Source organism: Capsicum annuum, chromosome 4 (genome assembly GCF_002878395.1).
Source record: "Capsicum annuum cultivar UCD-10X-F1 chromosome 4, UCD10Xv1.1, whole genome shotgun sequence".
In the NCBI taxonomy this organism is placed as follows: Eukaryota; Viridiplantae; Streptophyta; class Magnoliopsida; order Solanales; family Solanaceae; genus Capsicum; species Capsicum annuum.
This window is the reverse complement of record NC_061114.1, coordinates 169,504,691-169,525,201: the sequence shown is the minus strand read 5'-3', so window position 1 is coordinate 169,525,201 and position 20,511 is coordinate 169,504,691. Positions and strand designations below refer to the sequence as shown.

General features: G+C 36.7%; 1 protein-coding gene and 1 pseudogene across 1 annotated transcript; both read left to right on the top strand.

The window, feature by feature from the left end:
• The first annotated feature begins 728 nt into the window (after window positions 1-728).
• Window positions 729-2,690, top strand: LOC107853330 (acetolactate synthase 2, chloroplastic). Its single transcript, NM_001324699.1, is given in 1 exon segment — window positions 729-2,690. A coding segment is annotated over 1 exon segment (1,962 nt).
• A 1,064-nt stretch (window positions 2,691-3,754) lies between these two features.
• On the top strand, window positions 3,755-16,759 carry LOC107853328 (annotated as a pseudogene).
• Window positions 16,760-20,511: the final 3,752 nt, after the last annotated feature.

Here is a 20,511-nt window from a genome sequence, read left to right as displayed (position 1 = left end):
AGAAAAAGAAAAATATATGAAAGAAAAAAAATAAGAAAAAAAAGAAAAAGGATAAAAAAGAAGAGAAATAGAAGAGTCAAAATAAAGTGAAAAAAAATTATAAAAAAAAATGAAAATAGGAAAAGAAGAAGAAAAATATGAGAAATGAAAACAATAAGAAAACGAAAAATTAGAAAAAAAAAAAGAAAAAAATGAAAAAGGATATAAAAAAGAAATATAATAGTCATATTAGGAAAAGAAATCTTTATAATTAAACGTAACATAAATTAAGACGGTTACTTCCCTTATATAACTCTAACTAACGAGAGTTAAAATAGTAATTACTATTCAATTTACATATGTATTTATATAGTAATATTTTACTTATTATAGAATATAATTTAATATTTTTCATAATTATAAAATTGATACTATAAAAATTATAATTAAGATTACAAAGTTACTGCTTTTAAAATTTTTCGAAAAATATTTATACCATAAATTTTTAAAGTACCTACTATTTTTTTCTAAAAATACCACGCCAAACTCAAACTGTCAAACAGGACAAAGGAAGTAGTCTCCATTTGCATTTTACAATTTGGCAATTAACGCTTCATTTTAGTCAAGTAGGCCCCCTCCCATTCAATTTCGTGGCGCTCACTACTTGTCAATCAACTTATAAAACTACTCATTTCTCCATCTTCATTACCCCTCTTTCATTTTTGTCTTTCGTACAGCTCCTCTCAATTATGGCGGCTGCAGCGCCCCCTCCTCCTCCTTTCACCAAAACCCTATCTCATTCCCCTTCCTCCTCCGCCAAATCCCCCACTCTTCTCCCTAGATCCACCTTCCCTTTTACCCGGCCCCTTCTCCTTATCCACCGCCGTCGTTTCACGGTCAACAATGTCATTTCCACTAATCATAACGTTTCCCTTTCTCAACCACCCGAAACATTTATTACCCGTTTTGCCCCTGACGAGCCCCGAAAAGGCTGCGACGTTCTCGTGGAAGCACTCGAAAGAGAAGGGGTTACCGACGTCTTTGCATACCCTGGCGGTGCTTCAGTGGAGATTCATCAGGCATTGACTCGTTCGAATATAATCCGGAATGTCCTGCCACGTCATGAGCAAGGTGGCGTATTCGCTGCCGAGGGTTACGCGCGCGCCACCGGGTTCCCTGGTGTGTGCATTGCGACATCAGGGCCGGGAGCTACGAATCTCGTTAGCGGGCTTGCGGATGCGTTGTTGGATAGTATTCCGATAGTGGCTATTACGGGTCAGGTGCCGAGGAGGATGATTGGTACGGATGCGTTTCAGGAGACTCCGATTGTCGAGGTAACTAGGTCTATAACGAAGCATAATTATCTTGTTATGGATGTAGAGGATATTCCCAGGGTTGTTCGTGAGGCATTTTTCCTAGCAAAATCGGGGAGGCCTGGTCCAGTTTTGATTGATGTTCCTAAGGATATTCAGCAGCAATTGGTGATACCTAATTGGGATCAGCCAATGAGGTTGCCTGGTTACATGTCTAGGTTGCCTAAATTGCCTAATGAGATGCTTTTGGAACAAATTGTTAGGCTTATTTCTGAGTCAAAGAAGCCTGTTTTGTATGTGGGAGGTGGGTGTTCGCAGTCGAGTGAGGAGTTGAGACGATTTGTGGAGCTTACTGGTATTCCCGTTGCGACTACTTTGATGGGTCTTGGAGCTTTTCCAACTGGGGATGACCTTTCTCTTCAGATGTTGGGTATGCATGGCACTGTCTATGCTAATTATGCTGTCGATAGTAGTGATTTGCTGCTTGCGTTTGGGGTGAGGTTTGATGATAGGGTTACTGGTAAATTGGAAGCTTTTGCTAGCCGTGCGAAAATTGTCCACATTGACATTGATTCAGCTGAGATTGGAAAGAACAAGCAGCCTCATGTTTCAATTTGTGCAGATATCAAGTTGGCATTACAGGGTTTGAATTCCATATTGGAGGGTAAAGAAGCTAAGCTGAAGAAGTTGGACTTTTCTGCTTGGAGGCAGGAGTTAAACGAGCAGAAAGTGAAGTACCCATTGAATTATAAGACTTTTGGTGATGCCATCCCTCCACAATATGCTATTCAGGTTCTAGATGAGTTAACCGACGGAAATGCCATTGTTAGTACTGGTGTGGGGCAACACCAGATGTGGGCTGCCCAGTACTATAAGTTCAAAAAGCCACGCCAATGGTTGACATCTGGTGGATTAGGAGCAATGGGATTTGGTTTGCCCGCTGCTATAGGTGCGGCTGTTGGAAGACCCGGGGAGATTGTGGTTGACATTGATGGTGATGGGAGTTTTATCATGAATGTGCAGGAGTTAGCAACAATTAAGGTGGAGAACCTCCCAGTTAAGATTATGTTGCTGAATAATCAACACTTGGGAATGGTGGTTCAATGGGAGGATCGGTTCTACAAGGCTAACAGAGCACACACTTACCTGGGTAATCCTGCAAATGAGGAAGAAATCTTTCCTAATATGTTGAAATTTGCAGAGGCTTGTGGCGTACCTGCTGCAAGAGTGACACACAGGGATGATGTTAGAGCTGCCATTCAGAAGATGTTGGACACTCCTGGACCATACTTGTTGGATGTGATTGTACCGCATCAGGAGCACGTTTTACCTATGATTCCCAGTGGTGGTGCTTTCAAAGATGTGATTACAGAGGGTGATGGGAGATGTTCCCACTGACTTTGAGAAGCTTCGGAGCTAGTTCTAGGCATTGTATTATCTAAAATAAACTTCTATTAAGCCAAAAGTTTTCTTTCAATCTAGTTTGTTATTAGTCCTTGGCGTGGTGTTACTTATTGTCACTGTTGTACTATCCTCTAGATAATATTTATGTTTGTTGGTTTGCAAGGTGTGTTAATTTAATTTTCTACTTTAGGTGTATCTTCTGTCACAAGTTAATATGTGAGCTGCATTAACTATCTCAGCAGTAAGCATTATTTATTGCAATTATTATAATGCACACCAAAAGCTTTTCCTCTTCAATTACAAGATGCTATCCTTGTGTCGTTTGTAATTTAATACAGGGTCTGGAAAAACTGCGTGTACAAAATATGCCTACCATCACCAGAAAAGGGATTGGGAGCTGGCTCTAGTCTGTGCAGATCCTTCAGAGCGCTTTTGATCAGTTGAAACAGAATGCAACAAAAGCTAAAGTTCCTTTTTATGGAAGGCATTTCCTCTTCTGAATCTATTATTTTTATTGTTATCTCCACACATGTAGAATGATGTTCATTCTTCTATTTAATGATGATCAATATTCTTGTTCTTCCTGGCAGAAGAAATCGAAACTCGTCATCTTTTTGTTTGTTTAATCAATAAGCAATGTCATAGGTTCATAAGTATTGACAAATTTAAAGTGCATTTAGATAAGGCACAAGATTAAAGTGCATCCGTCTTAGTCACAAGATTAAAGTGCGTCCATCTTAGTCACAAGGTTAAAGTTAATTAGCATGAGAAATATGAGCTATTAATAAAACCTAATCCCTTAGAGTAACTAACTTGATCTCCCTAGAGTTGAGTCAATCTCTCCTTAGTATCTCTGCTACACTTCAACATCCTACTTCTAAGTCCTCCATATCTCATTTCTAGATCGTTGTTCATGTCATCGGAAGAACTCTATAAAATATTTTTAAATCTGAACTTTTAGCAATTATATATGTGAATTGATCGAAGTATTAAATGGAATCCAACTGCGTCGATTGTGCTCCATGAGTTAATGATATGATACTTTGAACAGTGGAACCATGGAGGGGAACGAAAAGGTATAGTACTCTGAACAGTGGAACCATGGAAGGGAACAAAAAGGTATAGTACATAATTAATCCTTTTAAGTCGAATTTTCACCCAAACGGGAAAAGGAGGGGAAAAAGAGAAAGCTATTCTTGTTGCTGTTAGGCTAAAGGAATATACAGTTCACCTGCTTTAATGGAATTTACTGTTGTTGGGCATCTTTCTTAATAGGACTGAACCTGTAATTGGTAATCAGGTCATTTTGAACTGCATTACTTTTCTAATCATCACTTCAGGCCATTTTGTTTTAATTGTATGAATGTTTCTGCAACAGCTGTACAGAAACAGACCCAGTGAAAATAGCTGTGGATGGTGTAGAAATGTTTAAGGAGGAAAACTGTGATCTAATAATTGTGGATACAGTGGGTGCCACGAACAAGAAGCAGCTCTTTTTGAAGAAGTGCGACAAGTTTCTGAAGCAACGGTATGTTCTACTATGCTCTATATTTTTCCCTTTCATTAGATGCTCATCTTTTTGTTTTCCGCAGAAACTGGATCTCGTGTTATTGTTATAGATAGTAGTATTGCACAAGCTGCTTTTGATCAAGCTCAAGCATTTCGACAAAGTGTTGCTCTTGGAGCTGTGATTGTTACTGAGATGGATGGCCATGCAAAAGGAGGTGGTGCCCCTAGTGCGTAAGTTTTTAATGGTTTGGCTGTATAATGAAATTTCTTCTTATAGTTTTGGGTACTGTTGCTCAACTACAGAACATATGTTAAGCTCGTGTTATCAGCTTTTAACATCTGAACTTCTAGCCATGGTAACTCCAAGTTGCAGGCTGCTGTTTTTTTAATGAGTGATGCAGCCTGTTAGTTTGCTTTTTCTGGCTAAGAGGGATTCTTTTGTTGGTTACCTGTTTCTGTTGCATAGTAAACCATTAAGATACTCCTGCAGAAAATGATTATTGATCCAAGGAGATTAGAAATTGATGCTGAACAATTTTTTTTTTAAATTTTTTTTTAACTTGAACCACTGCTTAAGCCTTGGTATTTCAACACCATGATTTAGTTGACATTGTTATGATTATATCATTTATCTTGGAGTCTTGAAATTTTAAAGTTGCTTTATGGTTCAAAAGGCAGTACAGCTGCAACTTCTATTGCCTCTTAAGCTCCAAAAAGATCAAAAACTTCTACTGCCTGTAGCAGATATATCCTTCTTTCGTTTACAAGGATTTTTCATATTGGCGGTGTTCGGGCAAAGTTGTGTTCTTGCGGAACATTCTGTCAAGGTAGCCTTGCTTGGAAAGGCTGGAGCAAATTAGCTCCATCTCGTGTTGTAACTGGAACATGGGCTTGGGATCTCCAGGTTCTTAATCTTTCACAACCACTTGAGCATCCCCTTGGGGCCTTCATAAGGATTTTGTTATTGATAGTTATAAATTATAAGATGGATCAAGTTTTCTCTAAGCATTCTGGTGTATATTTATGGCCTCATTCTTTGGATTTAAAAATGAGTTACTTGTTCGTTTGCTCTTCCATCTGCAGAGTTGCTGCAACTTAAAGTCCAGTCATATTTATTGGAACCGGTGAACAAATGTATGAGTTTGAAGTTTTTGATGTTAAACCATTTGTGAGCAGTCTTATAGGTTTTTGCATTCTTCTGTTGATATTATCAACTTTGTCTTGATTGGTGACCGAGATACAGGATGTGATCCCAATGGATCAACAGCCTGAGCTTCTTCCGAAGTTGTCAAACGGACAGTTTACCTTGAGGATCATGTATGAGCAATTACAGAACATGCTTAAAATGGATCCCCTGGGACAGGTTTGCCACTCCCATAAATTAATCTGATCCCCAAACCCCTCTCTCCTTTTGAAATTTGACAATTTTTTTCTGAATGTTATATCATTGATGACCCAAAACCAGAACTAGTAGGTTTTGGTTTTCTGAATTTAACAATTGTGTGGTGTTTGGATCCGAAACCAACATGAAAATCCAAGTTGGTACAAAAGTCAGTCAGTTATATCAGTCCTGGTTTCTAATTTCTTAAATTGCAAAAATTTGTTAGTAGGCAACTCTATTGTTTATGTGTAAAACTTATTGTAATGAAAATTTTAATCTCCTATAATGATATCCATTTGCACCCTAAAAGTACTATTCTAGTAATATTGTTCTAAGTTGTGCAGACTCTTCACTTCCAATGCCTCACCCCGTGTCAGATTCTCCAAATATACACTACTTTTGGAGAATCTGACACGCACACGTTGACATTTATGAAGAGTCCGAGCAACCTAGATGTTGTTTATGGACAATATTAGTTTGGAGAAAAGAAGAGGAGTTTTTGAAATAGACGTTGAATAAAGTATTTGAAAGTTGAAATTATATTTGGACAATAATTGGTTGATGTTGGAATAAAATAGTACTTGAAGTTGAAATGGAAGACATATATTTGGAAGTTAATTGTGTCTGGACATGACTTCCACTTCGAAAGAAGGTTAAACGTTCTCTGTGTGAACCACTATTTCACTTGGAATGCTCTCGAAGAAGTTCTTCAATATTTTATCCATATTTCAAATAAAGTTCAGCATTTGCAAATAAGGAAATACTATTGATGACCAAATATTTAGCAATGGGAATTATTGTTGTGTTAACATGTACACTCAAATTAACTATGGATTCCAGATTAGCTATCTTGAAGCTTGACTTGTGTGTTCTCATCATAATAAATCTTTGGATTTCAGATCACTTGAATCTCTGACGAGCATTAATTTTTCCTACCAAAAGTATTTTTAACACATGAACATTAGTTTGATTTATGTTTTTATGTTCCTGAGCCGGGGGTCTATTAGAAACAACCTCTCTACTTCATCTGTGGTAGTGGTATGGACTGCATACACTTTACCCTCCCCAAAACTCACTTTGTGGGGAATACACTGGGTATGTTGTTGTTGTTGTTGTTGTTGTTGTTCTCTATTGCCTGCATCAATTCAGTATGTGGAGCTCTATTTAGTATGTCTGAAGACTAATTTCAAGTGGAGTACTTAAGTGTGATAAATCAGCTTGCTCCACGTTTCTTATTTTTGTGAGCTCTATGCCGAGCTGAGTCAGATTTGGTTTTCTTAATTTTCTAAGAACACGATAGTTAAATGTAGACCTATTGGGGCATGTTCAGTCTGAGAAGTCTATTTGCAGCCTTCTCTTCTGGATTCCTTGTGGAGTCTCTCTTTATTATTTCGTAGTGGATAATCTTGTGATGGAATTGGTGGAAATAGGTAATTGTTGATGCTCAAATTCTCTCTGTGAGACACCTAACAGGTATGCTTTCAATCCATATTAGTTTGGTCAATCTTTGTAAACGTATCAAACTACCAACATTATTATATCCTCTAGTTGACCTTCAAGGGCCAAATAATATTGTTTCTTGATTAAAAAAAAAGCTGTCTATCTGCCTTCGAGTTTTTAAAAAGTTAACGATATTGTCTATCCTTTACACTGCTATGGATACAGAATATCTTTTTCCGTGTGGGGGTGAATACTCTACCAGTTCTTGATCGATATGAGAAACATCTTATTGATGAGTTAGGGGCAGTTTGTTAAACTAGTTAAGCTTTAATAGATGGATTTACTTGGTGATGAGTCACATTTATGTGACGTGAACAGAAGGTGTATAACTTGTAATATATTTAGGTCTCGCTGAAACACTGCACCAGATTTTGACTGGAAGTCCTAGGAATAATCATCATTTACTTTGTGAGTAATTAGCAATAGTGATTCTCATCCTTGCTTCTTCCTATAACTCTGTGCACATTGTTGAATCTGCCGCTCCGTCAAAGGCGAAAATGTTTGCATCCTTGCTTCTTCCTATAACTGTAGTTAGTGATATTATTATCCTTTTAATTCTGTTCCTCAAAATTTTTCTTCCTGAGAATCAGGTTGGAAGGATTTATTTGGTGTCGGCAGAGTAGGTAGTTTCGAGTATGCGACAGAAATGGTTGTAAGCTTCTTTGTGGTTTTTATTTTTCTTTTGTTGTTTAGCATGTGACATGGGAATTCTAGTGCCAGTGTTTCAGTAATATTTTCTTCTTTTGGTAGATTACAATCAGTGGCGGATGTACATGTATTCCAAGGGTTCATCCGAACCCCCTTCGTTGGAAAATTATACTATTTTTACATGGTATAATTTTTTTTTATGTATAAATAATAGAGGCTGAACCCCCTTCGACTAGTCCGTATATGTACTACTGAACCCAAAATCCTGGATCCGCCCCTAATTACAATGATGCTTGTGCAGATGATGATGGCTAGGATGATCAGCTTTCTTAATGATGCCCGACAATTTTCATGTGAAGGGATCATGGTGAAATCCCCTTGATGTAAATGCTGGGTACACACCATCAAAGCACTCTGATGCATGGTTAAAGGTGTTACCTCTAAACATCATATATTACATCAACGAGATGAAAGCTCTAGTTCTAATCTTGGAACCTCCTCTCTGAAGGTCAAGAGAGACTATGTCGAGAATTAAATTATTCCCTGGACTTGGTTCCAATTGGTGCTTGGTACAGGAATGGAAGAAAAGCAGGATGGTATTAATCAATTTTTCTTTCCTTTTTGGTCTCTTCTATGCAGACAGTTAAGAAGCAAACTGCAATTTCCCACGAATTTGAGCTTTTTTCACCGAGGAATCTTATTTAGGATTTTGAGATAGCTTAGCGGGAATGTCTATTCTAAAATATCATTCGGACAGTTATGGAATCAAACTGCAAATCCCCACGAATTTGAGCATTTTCACTCTGAAATCTTATTTAATTGAGAAAGTTTTGTGAGGATGTCTATTCTTATGATGATTGTGCTGTACAGAAATTTCTGGTGTTACCAAAAAGTTAGATATGTCATTTTGACAGTTCAGTGCAACAAACTTGTGCATTTGTACTAACAGTCCTGCTCAGTAGATCAAAATGAATCTGTCTGCTTTTGTTTCACTTTGGGTGTAAAGAAGAATTTTTAGATGAAGTAGGTTCATTGTTAGATATCATGGAATCCTTGTAAGAGAACACATACTTTTGCTACTTTTTAACTGCAAATATGACTCTTAGCACAGTCTTGTAGTAAGGATAGATATGTTACCTTTTTTGTTGTTAGAAACTTTATTACCTTTCTCCAAAAACACTTGAAATTAAACCATGTGAATTTGTATTGCTATATGTAATGCGTATATTATATGGACAAGTAAGACAACATCACCCTCCCATTTTTGCTTCTCTTATAACCGCTGATAAATTGCATTGTATTCTGGTGCATGAATGCTTTCATGTGATTAATGCGTTCATTTTTCAAATTAAAGGTATAGTCCTTTCCTTATGGCCTACTACAACACTGACACAGAGGAATTCCATAGTGTTTGCCAGGTCATGTCTGGGTTTTCTGATTCCTTCTACATAGAGGTGAGTCCCTTAATGATATAACTAGATTAATTTCTCTTCTGATCTTATAAAAAACTGTCTTTTGATAGCATGAGGTCTGATTTGATCCCTTTCCCTCATGTTACTAATCAAATAAATTTGATATAGGAGTTCGATTACTGGACCTTCATCGCATCTCTTATGCTTGGATAATTTTATTACATTGAGTCATTTTGGTCTGTAGAACAGCCTATTGTGGCTTCATGAAATTTATTCTGCTCTAACCTTTTATATGGTTACTCCTTGTAAGTTGTATTCTGTTTTATGAATTTCGAGGATCATTGGTTGGTGATGTCTTTCATTTTGAAATCTTGTGGTGTGCAAAGTTATTGACTCGACTTCCTTTCTCAAAAGAAAAGTTATTGACTCGACCTTGGTTCACAAATTAATAGATAAACACAAATAGGGATGTAGGTCACTACAATTGGCAGTTGTTGTTCTTTTGAAGAAGCCCATCATTTAGATCATTTCTTTCTTTGTTTTGTTGAAATCTTTAGGTGCACAAGGTTTTTGAGTTTGACTGTGGTCCACAAACGTAGTGATATTCGCAAAACAGAGCACATAGATCCCAGAACACTAAATCATATGGAGTTGGCGATCTTGTAACACTGCTACAGCATTTATTTCACCTCTTTTAGGTGATAGGTAGGGTTTTTTGTATTCACTGTCTCTAACCCCTTCTCTGAGAAGATCCAGCTTATTGTTGAAGTATAGCCAGAACTCTGTTTAGGTTGGATGCACAAAATGCTGTAGCAAATTAATAGTTGATACAGTGTGGCGTGGACATGAAGTGGGGAGAGAATTTGAGGTTTCGGGTTCAAACTTCAATAGGGAAAAAAACACATTTGTGATTTCTTCTCATCAGCTTAAGCTTTATTGGGCAGAATTACCCGTTTCCTGTGCTGGTGAAGATAGCAGGGTATCCGGTGGAAGCTGAGCTAGTTCTCCTTACTCAGACATTCTGTTCACCTGCCCATGCTTCAAGATCGAGGTTTTCACCAGAAATCTCACTGAAGAAAAAAATATGTTGTAACAAGATCACATAGGTCCCAACTTAATCCTCCTAAACAAATGAGGTGTGTGCAAGATGGACAGGACCACCATTATTGAAAGAAAAAGAGAAATATTAAAAGCACGCTTGATATCAAGAGTAGAATTACAATCTTGTTATTACTTGAGATCTTTTTTTTGGGGTGTGTGGGGTGCGATGGGGGTGTGGTTATTGACTTATTGGTCAGTGAAGACGGTGGACCTTGGAGATCAGGGATTGAATCCCAACAATTTTTCCCTTCTGCTTGAGTGTTGGTGGTCATAGTTATGTGGTACCTGAACTGATGGGAGGTCCTGTTGAAATAGTCATAGTCATGGTGTCCGCAAGTTGGCCCAGACACCACCATTATTGAAAAGAAAAAGAGGAAACTATAAGATAAGAGAGCTTAAGCAAATTGAGATGTTTATGGGAGTCCCGACTAGCTTAAGCAGAACAAACACTATGTGAAGTCCTAAAAGTTTATGTCCCATCCAAATGCTTGTGAATTAATTAAGATATTATAGCTGGACGCGTAAATGAAAACTCAGCAACTCAATGTTGTCACCTGTAAAATATCTGGTTACACTTGCACATAGAAGAATGCTTTTACCATTGTCTTAAAAAGTATAACTTCAAGTGTTCTTTTCGTTATCACTTGTGTACTAATGTGTCAGTGTGTATTCATATATCAAGTTCCTTTTCATAGGCTACACCTTTTCATATATACAACAATACTTTACAAGTGTTCCTTTTTATTTCCTAAAAAGCAACAGTGTAAAAGTTTAACCAAACTGTTCACTAAAATTTGGCAAAAAAATCCCCTCAAAATTTTCCCACCCATTGCAGCTTCTAAAATTCTAAGCATTTGGAAGAGAAAGAATGAATAATTTCCTTACATTTTCATTCCAACAATTTGCAAAATACACCGAGGAAAGCTATCTCAAAAGAAAGGCAAGATCTGTAACAATATCAGTAGAAGTCCCAGAAATGGCCAAAATTGTGAGTTGCAGACTGGGAAGAAACTTTTAAGCTTATGGCTTACGCGTTTGTCGCCGTCAGAACTAAGGGTTCGTTGATCCTGACACAGTGAAATCATAGCCGTGTAGTGAAAGAACAGACTGAACAAAAAACTTATTTATTGGTGGATTGTTAGATCAGTTAGCGCCCTCAACGTGATTTTAGGATTCCTCTGTCAGGTTAGTTAACCCCCTTTTTGTTGTGATGCAATATTCTTTTGCCACAAATCTTGATGGAATCTTTAGTGATTTAAGTCCTTATTTTTGTTGGTAAATCTTTTACGTTCTAAAGATTCTAGTTGTGATGTATTTTTTTTTTTTTTGTGGTATATATATTAGAAAATATAGCAATAAGTTGTTCATTATACTGTCAGTGGTCGCAATATATAGCCTGGTGGTCTTCTTGAATTTGGTTACAATCTACTTGAAGCAACTAATGACGTAAGAGCTACGTGTTAGTGCATTTAGTAGAAAACTTACATTGTCTTTTTTAGGTAAGTAATTACACATCACGCCTCTTGGGTATCTTTTAATCTCAGATACCATATGACTTTGTATCTTACATTTAGCACTTGAGAAAATTTCTAACCAGCTTCATTTTAGTACAAGAAGCAAAAAGAAAGGGTTGAACCTGAGTTTGATATTTTATTTAAAATATATTCAATGTTACCTGTCATATGAGTATTTTCTTAAAGCCCCTTTGAACTTGTAATTACATGTTTTTTCTATAGGCCATCTGTAGCCACAAATGAAAATGATAAGGTAGTGCTCCAAATGACAATAGATGCCGGTATTTATCATCTTACTTAGGTAATGGTTTTTTCCGAACAAGGAGTGCATGCACACGTGTTAAGGACTGTGTTTCATGGAATACCTTTGACGATGTTTATTCAGGGCAAATCATAATCTGTCGTGCAGGATGGAGATGTGATAAATAGCGACATAACAGCTTACTTGAATTTAAGTTATTGATTCCCCTGATTATGTTGTAAAGATATAAATGCACTGTTCTTTCAATTGCTAGCTAACCCACTCTACTTGGACATTATTTTTCTTGTAAATTTTAATTTTGGATTTGGACCATGGTCATGCTTGGTTTCCCTCTCAGAGTTATTTATGGAGATATGTCAAAATTCTTTTTCTTTGGCAATGTGAGTTAACTCATAGAGTGTCTTGGTAAGGTATAAATTAGTTACAGTTATAAGGTAATGTGAAACTTAAAGATTCCCTGATTATGTTGTAAAGATATAAATGCACTGTCCTTTCAATTGCTAGCTAATCCACTCTACTGAGACATGTTTTTCTTGTAAATTTATAAAGTTGGATTCGACTATCTTCGGATCATGCTTGGTTTCTTTCTCAGGGTTATCTATGGGGATATGTCAAAAATCTTTTTCCTTGGCAATGTGAGTTAATCCATAGAGTGTCTTGCTAATGTGTAAATTACTTATAGACTTATAGTTATTAGGTAATGTAAAACTTTCTGGTTCAGTTAGTATAATTAAGTTTGCTGATATTTGGAACTTGAGCTCTTGCTATGATAATACGATAGTGTACTAGCCTGGTATGAAGAATATGTTGTGGGCGATTTCTTCTCTATGTTATTGCATTGAATGTGTCCGCTTGATGGTGTTCTCTCGAGTGATTCTGTAACTTGTTTGACAGGTGAGATGCTCTCTCTTATTCCCACCAACTACATATATGCTTAGAAAAAGAAAATTGTATATAACTTTTGGTGTAAGCCCTAAATTGTAAATATTGAATGTTGAGGAGAAACTATGTAAGTGCTGAAAGTTTACTAAAGAGAAGTGTCACAAAATTTTGTAAAAAAATAATTGCTAACTACTAAAAATATAGCATCTGAAAAGAGATAATTTGACTTGATCATAAAACTTAGGAACAGAAATCAAATGGCATTCTCCTGGAATGTATACTCTTGTTTCAACTCTTTTCCTTGATCTAGCAAAATGAGTGGCGTTTCTAAGCACAAAGTAATTGTACCTGGTTCTGTTTTAATTTTCCAATACTGAAATTTAGTCAGTGCTTGATGTTTTGCAGTTATCTCCTGATGGATCTGTAAGGTTTGGATAACAAATTCTCTAATTTTAAGAAAGTGGTATAGGTATTGAACAGACCCACTGGTTGTGGAAGAGTATGATAGACGCTGAATGGAAAATAAATCTTTCCTCGGATTAGTGCTTCTTGATATGAGTATGTAAATCTCTCCTGCTCCCACCCTCATGATTCTTTCTAGGACTCCAGCACATTTTGAGCTTAGCACTACAATTCCATGGCATTGAAATATTTTTGCTAGTGATTGAATTATTATATCCCTGGACCCTGCGCATAGCGGGAGCTTTAGTGCACCGGGCTTTCCTTTTTTCAGTTTGTGTTGATCAACATAATATAGAAATAGTTTGACAAACTGTGATAGTCCTTTGACTTCTTAGAAGGTCGACTATGTTTTCTTAATTATCGTGGCTCCTATATCCTGTTATAAAGAACTTGAACGAGTGAGTAAATTAGTAGAGATATCTACTAAGGCTGATTCTTTTATTCAAGGGATTGGGTGGGACCACACCCTTGCATGATGCTTGCAAGTGTCATGCATAATGTATAATTGAATTGGTATTTTACTGCATATTATGCTATGTTCTACTGTGGGTTTCTCATGGGAGGGAAGAGTGGTAAAAGATACCATTATAAATAAAGCAATTTATATTTTCTTAATTGTGAGAATTAGCAATACAAGGAAAAATATGAGACGAGACAGAATTATATTCTGATGCATTTGAATTTGAATATTCGTACCGTAATGTCTGTAAATCAACTTAGTCTCATCTGATGGAATCATGGAGCTCTCAAGCATGTGTAGAGTGCAGGGTGACTAGGTAACTTCTTGAAATGGGAACATTAACAAACAGTTCGTTCTCGCACTCCCTTAATGGGTTCTCTATTTAAGAATAGGATAGGAAAAAGCATGACGCAAGGTGATGACTATCATGCATGGGATTGTAAAGTCAGGACTAGTTCAAGAAGATAAATTAAGAACAATGAGGCTAAAGGTAGATGAAGCAGATGTTACCTTGGATTGCAGGATAAAGTTACTTCTTTCTGATAAATAATTATTCTTCACAATATTGAAATTGGAGATATTCAGTATTAATTGTTCCAAGTCGTTAGATAACGTAACACATATATTACCTTTATGTTCATGATGTTAGTGTTGATTTTTGCCATTCAGAACAATTTAACCAAATAGTTATTTGAGTTCTATTATCATTATTGTGTGATTTAAAATATTTGTACTGACATTACAATAAATTTGGCCTGCTCCACTTGGTATTTATTTTCTCTATAGCTTTTTTCCTCTCCTAGTTGTCATGAACATCAACGATAGGCAAGTGTATGGGTCATTTACTTCACAAACAGGAAAGAGATTCTGCAACTAGCATGGCAAAATTCAACAATTTTTATGTATAATATTTGACAGACTCTATATTGATTGAGGAGTTGAAGAAAGTTTTGGTGAGTTCAGGAATATTAATAATGCAGTGGTAATGATGTCTGTGATGAACTCTTAGGTTATTGTGTTCATTCATAAAAGTTATATATTTTATTCAAACTAGTTTCAGGTTATGCAGATCCAAGTGGAATCAGCAGGGGGACCGGATTGCTGCATTCTTCACTGCCATAGAAGCTTCAAGAGTTGTAAGTAATATTTGTGTTGAAGTCCTTACAGTGTAGTGTTTGAAAAGTCGGATATGGTGAAACTAATATGTCAGTAAAACCCGTTGCTGTTGGATAGCAGCCTAATGATTTAATGATGAGAGTTCTGAAGTTCTTGAAGTTGTGAACCATGTTCTTTAACAAGCTCCTCTTGTTATTATTGTTTAGTGCCAAAGAAACGTAATACGTTACTTTTTCGGTAGCCTTGTATATTTCTGATTATGTCCATTGCTTAACTGTATATTTTAACTGTATATTTAAAGAAACTTTGTTCTTGTCAAATTGTTGCGTGATGCTTACATAAAATCACTAACTCATGTAGGTTCTACGGAAATTATGCAATTTCAGGTTGCTTCTTTGCGGTAGCATTATTTTCCATTAGCTTCCATTGTCTTGGTAGTAAGTGCTAGCTGACCACTTAATGGAATCTGTCATGCATTGATTTTCACAGTGGCTTTTGGCAATTCTGATACTAGAGGGACTGTAATATGAATCATCACCTCTGCTTGCTTCTACTTTATTTGAGAAACTTCTTCTAACAGAGAAGAGTCCTGCATTTTGTTTCAAGAAGAATGAACTCCAAATCAAAAGTTGAATTTGGTTTCAAAGAGACCTCCATTGCACTGTCAATCTAGATCTGTTTTGAACAATCTTATCTATTTATGTGTCTAGACATCTTCACACTAAAACAAAGCATGAAAAATATCTTTGAAAATTATTCCAAAGTGAATAGGAATAATAATCACTTCTGGTGACAAATCACTTCTGTTTGATATTGTTTATTCACAATCTCTTCATGCTATTACTTTAGCTAATGGAATCCGAACAGAACCAAAAGGATTTGGACAAGCCAAACCTCTATCTTCTGTCACTGTAGACTCTATTCTTTATGTCCCTGGTTATCATTTTAGTCTTGCATTTGTTTGTCGTTTGACACGTGCCCTTCATTGTAGTATAACTTTTTTTGATGATTCTTTTCTAATGCAGGACCACAAAATGGGACAGATGATTGGCATAGGACACCATCTTACCTCTTCAAATTCCTTCACAACATGCTCCGTTATAGACCCTTCCGGCCTTATTCACAAACTTTTGGGGCATCCAAGTCTATCCAAGCTACAAAAGATGGTGTCTAGTTTGTCTAGTCTATCCATATTAAATTGTGAGTCGTGTCAACTTGGGAAACACACACACGTGCTACATTTTCACGCAGTATTGAGAGTCGTTCAGAGTCTATTTTCTCATTAGTTCATTCTGATATTTGGGGTCCTAGTAGAGTCAGTTCACCCTTAGGATTTTGTTACTTTGTTACTTTCATTGATGATTTTTCAAGATGTACTTGGGTTTACTTGATGAAAGATCGTTCCTAGTTATTTTCTATATTCAAAAGTTTTTGTGCTGAAATACAAAATCAATTTGGTATTTCTATTCGTGCTTTTCGTAGTGGTAATGCCTTAGAATACTTATCCCCCAGTTTCAAGAGTTTATGACTCATCAAGGAATCATTCACCAGACATCGTGTCCATACACCCGCACCCGTTAGCAGAACGGATTAGCAAAAAGGAAAAATAGGCATCTCATTGTGATACAAGCACGATCATGAAGATGGAAACTTTTGAGTATTTTGAATGCAACATATAGAGTGTACGAGTTGAAGTGTAAAAAGGGCTCCAAAGTCACCCCTCTATTGCACTCCATGGGCTCTATTTTCTTCATTTAACATTAAGGGGCACTTTTGTCATTTTGTCTCTTATTGTAATAAGTCTATAAATAGAACATGTTAGGGTTTTAACTCATTGGTTGTTGAATGTTGATGATAGAACACATCTCTTGAGAAAGAGAGCCTCCCTAGGCCGAAACTAGGACATGAGCAAGTGTGGATTCACTTGTGAATGTGTATTGCTTGGAAACGATGGTGCTTGAGCGGTGGAATTCCTCTCATGACTTCGTAAGAGTGTGGTGTTGCTATCGTAAGTTCTAGGGGTCCTTAGATTTGATATATCTTTGGGTTCTTGGGTCTTATTGTAGTGTATGTCTCACTATCTATCTCTACATTTTATGTCTTAGTGTTGTTTAGGGAAATCGTAGGTTCATGTTGTTCATGTATCTTGTAACCGTTTGTTGTTATTATTATCCTTATGATATTGTTGTCTATCTTCTTGTGTTCATCACGTTTTAGTGGCTGTTTTGGTGTATAAATACACCTTGTTTTCTTGTATTCTTGTGTTGTAGTTGTTTGATCGAAACTAGCTCTCAAAGGGGTCCTCGGATTTCTCTTGATTCGTGGACTGTTTTTAGCTTTTTCTTATGTTCCTTGGTCTTCTTGTATCATTTGGTATCAAAGCATGACTTGATCTTGTTCCCACAAGATCAATCTTGGGCTTGTTAGTTGAAAAAAAAAATGTTGAAAACCGAAATTTCCAGAAAAAAAAGAGCAATATGTCCGTGTTGTGTTCTTGGCCGAAATCTGTGTTCTTGTTGTGTCTTAGCTGAGATTTTTGCTTGTCTTTGTTGTCTTTAAGTATTAGTTTTGTTCCTCACTAACACATTGAGTCTATATCTTGATTTGAGCTTCCATTTGTTGTAGTTTTCACCTTGGCCTTGTGATGTTATTGTTGTTCTAAGCTTGGCCTTGTGTTGTTGTTGTGGATTTGGACTTGGAAGTTGGATGTTGTTAGTTGTTCTTGAAGTTTGTTGTTGTTCTTGGGGAATGTTGTTGTAGTTTTTGATGTTCTTCACAACCTTTATGTCTTGTTAAAATAAAGTGCTTCTTTGATCCATAAAGGTGAAGGAAAAAAGGGGTGCGACTTGCTAGTCTTGAAAGACGCTACAACCACCAAAGACTTTATCAACCATTTTCCAACAACTTTCCTTAAAACAAGGGACCTTATCTTGTGGGACTAGTAAAGTCAAATCTCACCTTTTGAGTTTGAAAAGTTGAAAGGTTACAAAACTTTACTTTCCTTCCAATATCAAGTCATCCATTACAAAAAATTATGTAAAGATTAAGACTTCAAGTGATGAGCAAATTGTGTGGGCCGTGACCAATTGTAAACTGCTACGTCACCATATATACTGTTCATGCAACAAATTTTGGCTCAAATTTTGATCTTCTAGTTTCAATTTGTTATTCTTTAGTTTCGTTTGTTGATTCCAATACTAATTTACAAACTAGTGACCGTTTACTAGATTGTAAATTAGTTTTGAAAACCGTTCTTCGTGTCTATGTTCCTTTGTGTGTCTTAGTCTTTTTTTTTTGAGTCGTTGTAAACATTTGGTTCACCTCTCAACACCTCCCGAAGTACAAGCAAGCTTACAACACTTGTGAAATTAAAGTGTGAGGAATCCGAGAGGCAAAGAAATAAAGGGAGAGTGAGAGGACCTTTCTTGTACAACTAATTTGTTTGTGTTTTGTACGTAACTTCTTGGCTACAATGAATAACAACGTTCCTAGTGCTATCTTGGCCGGGGATGAAACTCAATTGAGCCGAATAAAATTGAAGGCAAATCTCAAGATGGAGAGAACGCTGAGGTGCAAAATGAAGATGTTTGCCGAGACTTGAAGTTGTTATGTCCTCGGTTTCTTCTTATTTTGTGGACTATTTTGGGAGCCATTTTCATTTGGTTTGTGCCGTGAATTTGAGGTCAAATTCCTCTCAAGATGGAGAGGATGATACAAGCACGATCATGAAGATGGAAACTTTTGAGTATTTTGAATGCAACATATAGAGTGTACGAGTTAAAGTGTAAAAAGGGCTCCAAAGTCGCCCCTCTATTGCACTCCATGGGCTCCATTTTGTTGATTTAACACTAAGGGGCACTTTTGTTATTTTGTCTCTTATTGTAATAAGTCTATAAATAGAACATGTTAGGATTTTAGCTCATTGGTTGTTGAATGTTGATGATAGAACACATCTCTTGAGAGAGAGAGCCTCCCTAGGCCGAAACTAGGACATGAGCAAGTGTGGATTCACTTGTGAATGTGTATTGCTTGAAAACGATGGTGCTTGAGCGGTGGAATCTCTCTCGTGTCTTCGTAAGAGTGTGGTGTTGTTATCGTAAGTTCTAGGGGTCCTTAGATTTAATATATCTTTGGGCTCTTGGGTCTTATTGTAGTGTATGTCTCACTATCTATATCTACATTTTATGTCTTAGTATTGTTTAAGAAAACCGTTGGTTCATGTTGTTCATGTATCTTGTAACCGTTTGTTGTTGTTATTATCCTTATCATATTGTTGTCTATCTTCTTATGTTCATCACGTTTTAGTGGCTGTTTTGGTGTATAAATACACCTTGTTTCCTTGTATTCTTGTGTTGTAGTTGTTTGATCGAAACTAGCTCTCAAAGGGGTCCTCAGATTCCTCTTGATTTGTGGATTGTTTTGAGCCTTTTCTTGTGTTCCTTGGTCTTCTTGTATCATATCTGAAATTGTAACTAGGGAAATCAACTTGAGTGTGGAATCACTCTTGTTGGATTCAAGCTTGGAAATGTTGGTCCTTGGGAGATCGAGATCCCTCTTGTGCCTACGTAGAAGATAGGTTAGTGTTGTGTATAGTGTTAAAGGTCTAAGGGTGCAACAATTATTGGGTTGTTAATATTATTCCCTCATTTGGTCTATCTATCTATCTTATCCTATTGCACTTTGTAGAATCATAGTGGACTGTTTTGTGTCCTTCTTGAATCAGAAATTTGTTCTCATTGTGTTCATCGTGTTATCATTGTGTTGTTGTTGTTTTTTGTGTCAAATGCACCATTGTTATCTCGTATTATTGTTGTTGTAGTGAATCCGAGAGTGGTCTCTGTCTTAGTCCTCAAATTCTTAAGATTAATGGACTGTTTTGGAGTTGTTTCGTGTTTCTGTTGTTTTTTTCGTATCAAGATTTGTGCCTCAAGGAGAGAGGACTTATCTTTCAATGTTATACAACATTCATCATCATCAAAATCTAATGAGTGAATCCCTAGAAGGTTGTATTTATACTGTATTACAAGAATAGTGTAAAATGTCCAAAATGACCCCTTAGTCAAAGTGTTCAAGTGGGCTCCCTTGGAGTGCATTGTTGGACTAATTTTGGAGCCTAGTTAGGCCTTCCTTTGCACTTCACGTGTACACTCCAAGTCTCGGATTCATTCATTCTCGCACTCACCCACCTCCGTGGTTGTACCCGTATCACATTGAGATTGCTCGCACTCTTCTCATTGAATTCCATGTTCTGCTGCGTTTTTAGGGCAATGCAATCCTCGCATCTTGCTATCTCATTAATAGAATGCCATCATCTTCAATCCAAAATCAGGTTCCTCATTCCATACTATTTCCTCAGTCACATCTCTACTCTATTCCCCCTCTTGTTTTCGGGAACACGTGTTTTGTTTATAATTTAGCCCCAGGAAAAGATAAATTAGCCCCTCGTGCTCTCAAATGTGTCTTCCTTGGTTAGTTTCGAGTTCAAAAAAGGCATCGATGCTATTCACCTGATCTGGGTCGCTACCTTATGTCCACCGATGTCACATTTTTTTAATTTCAGCCTTACTA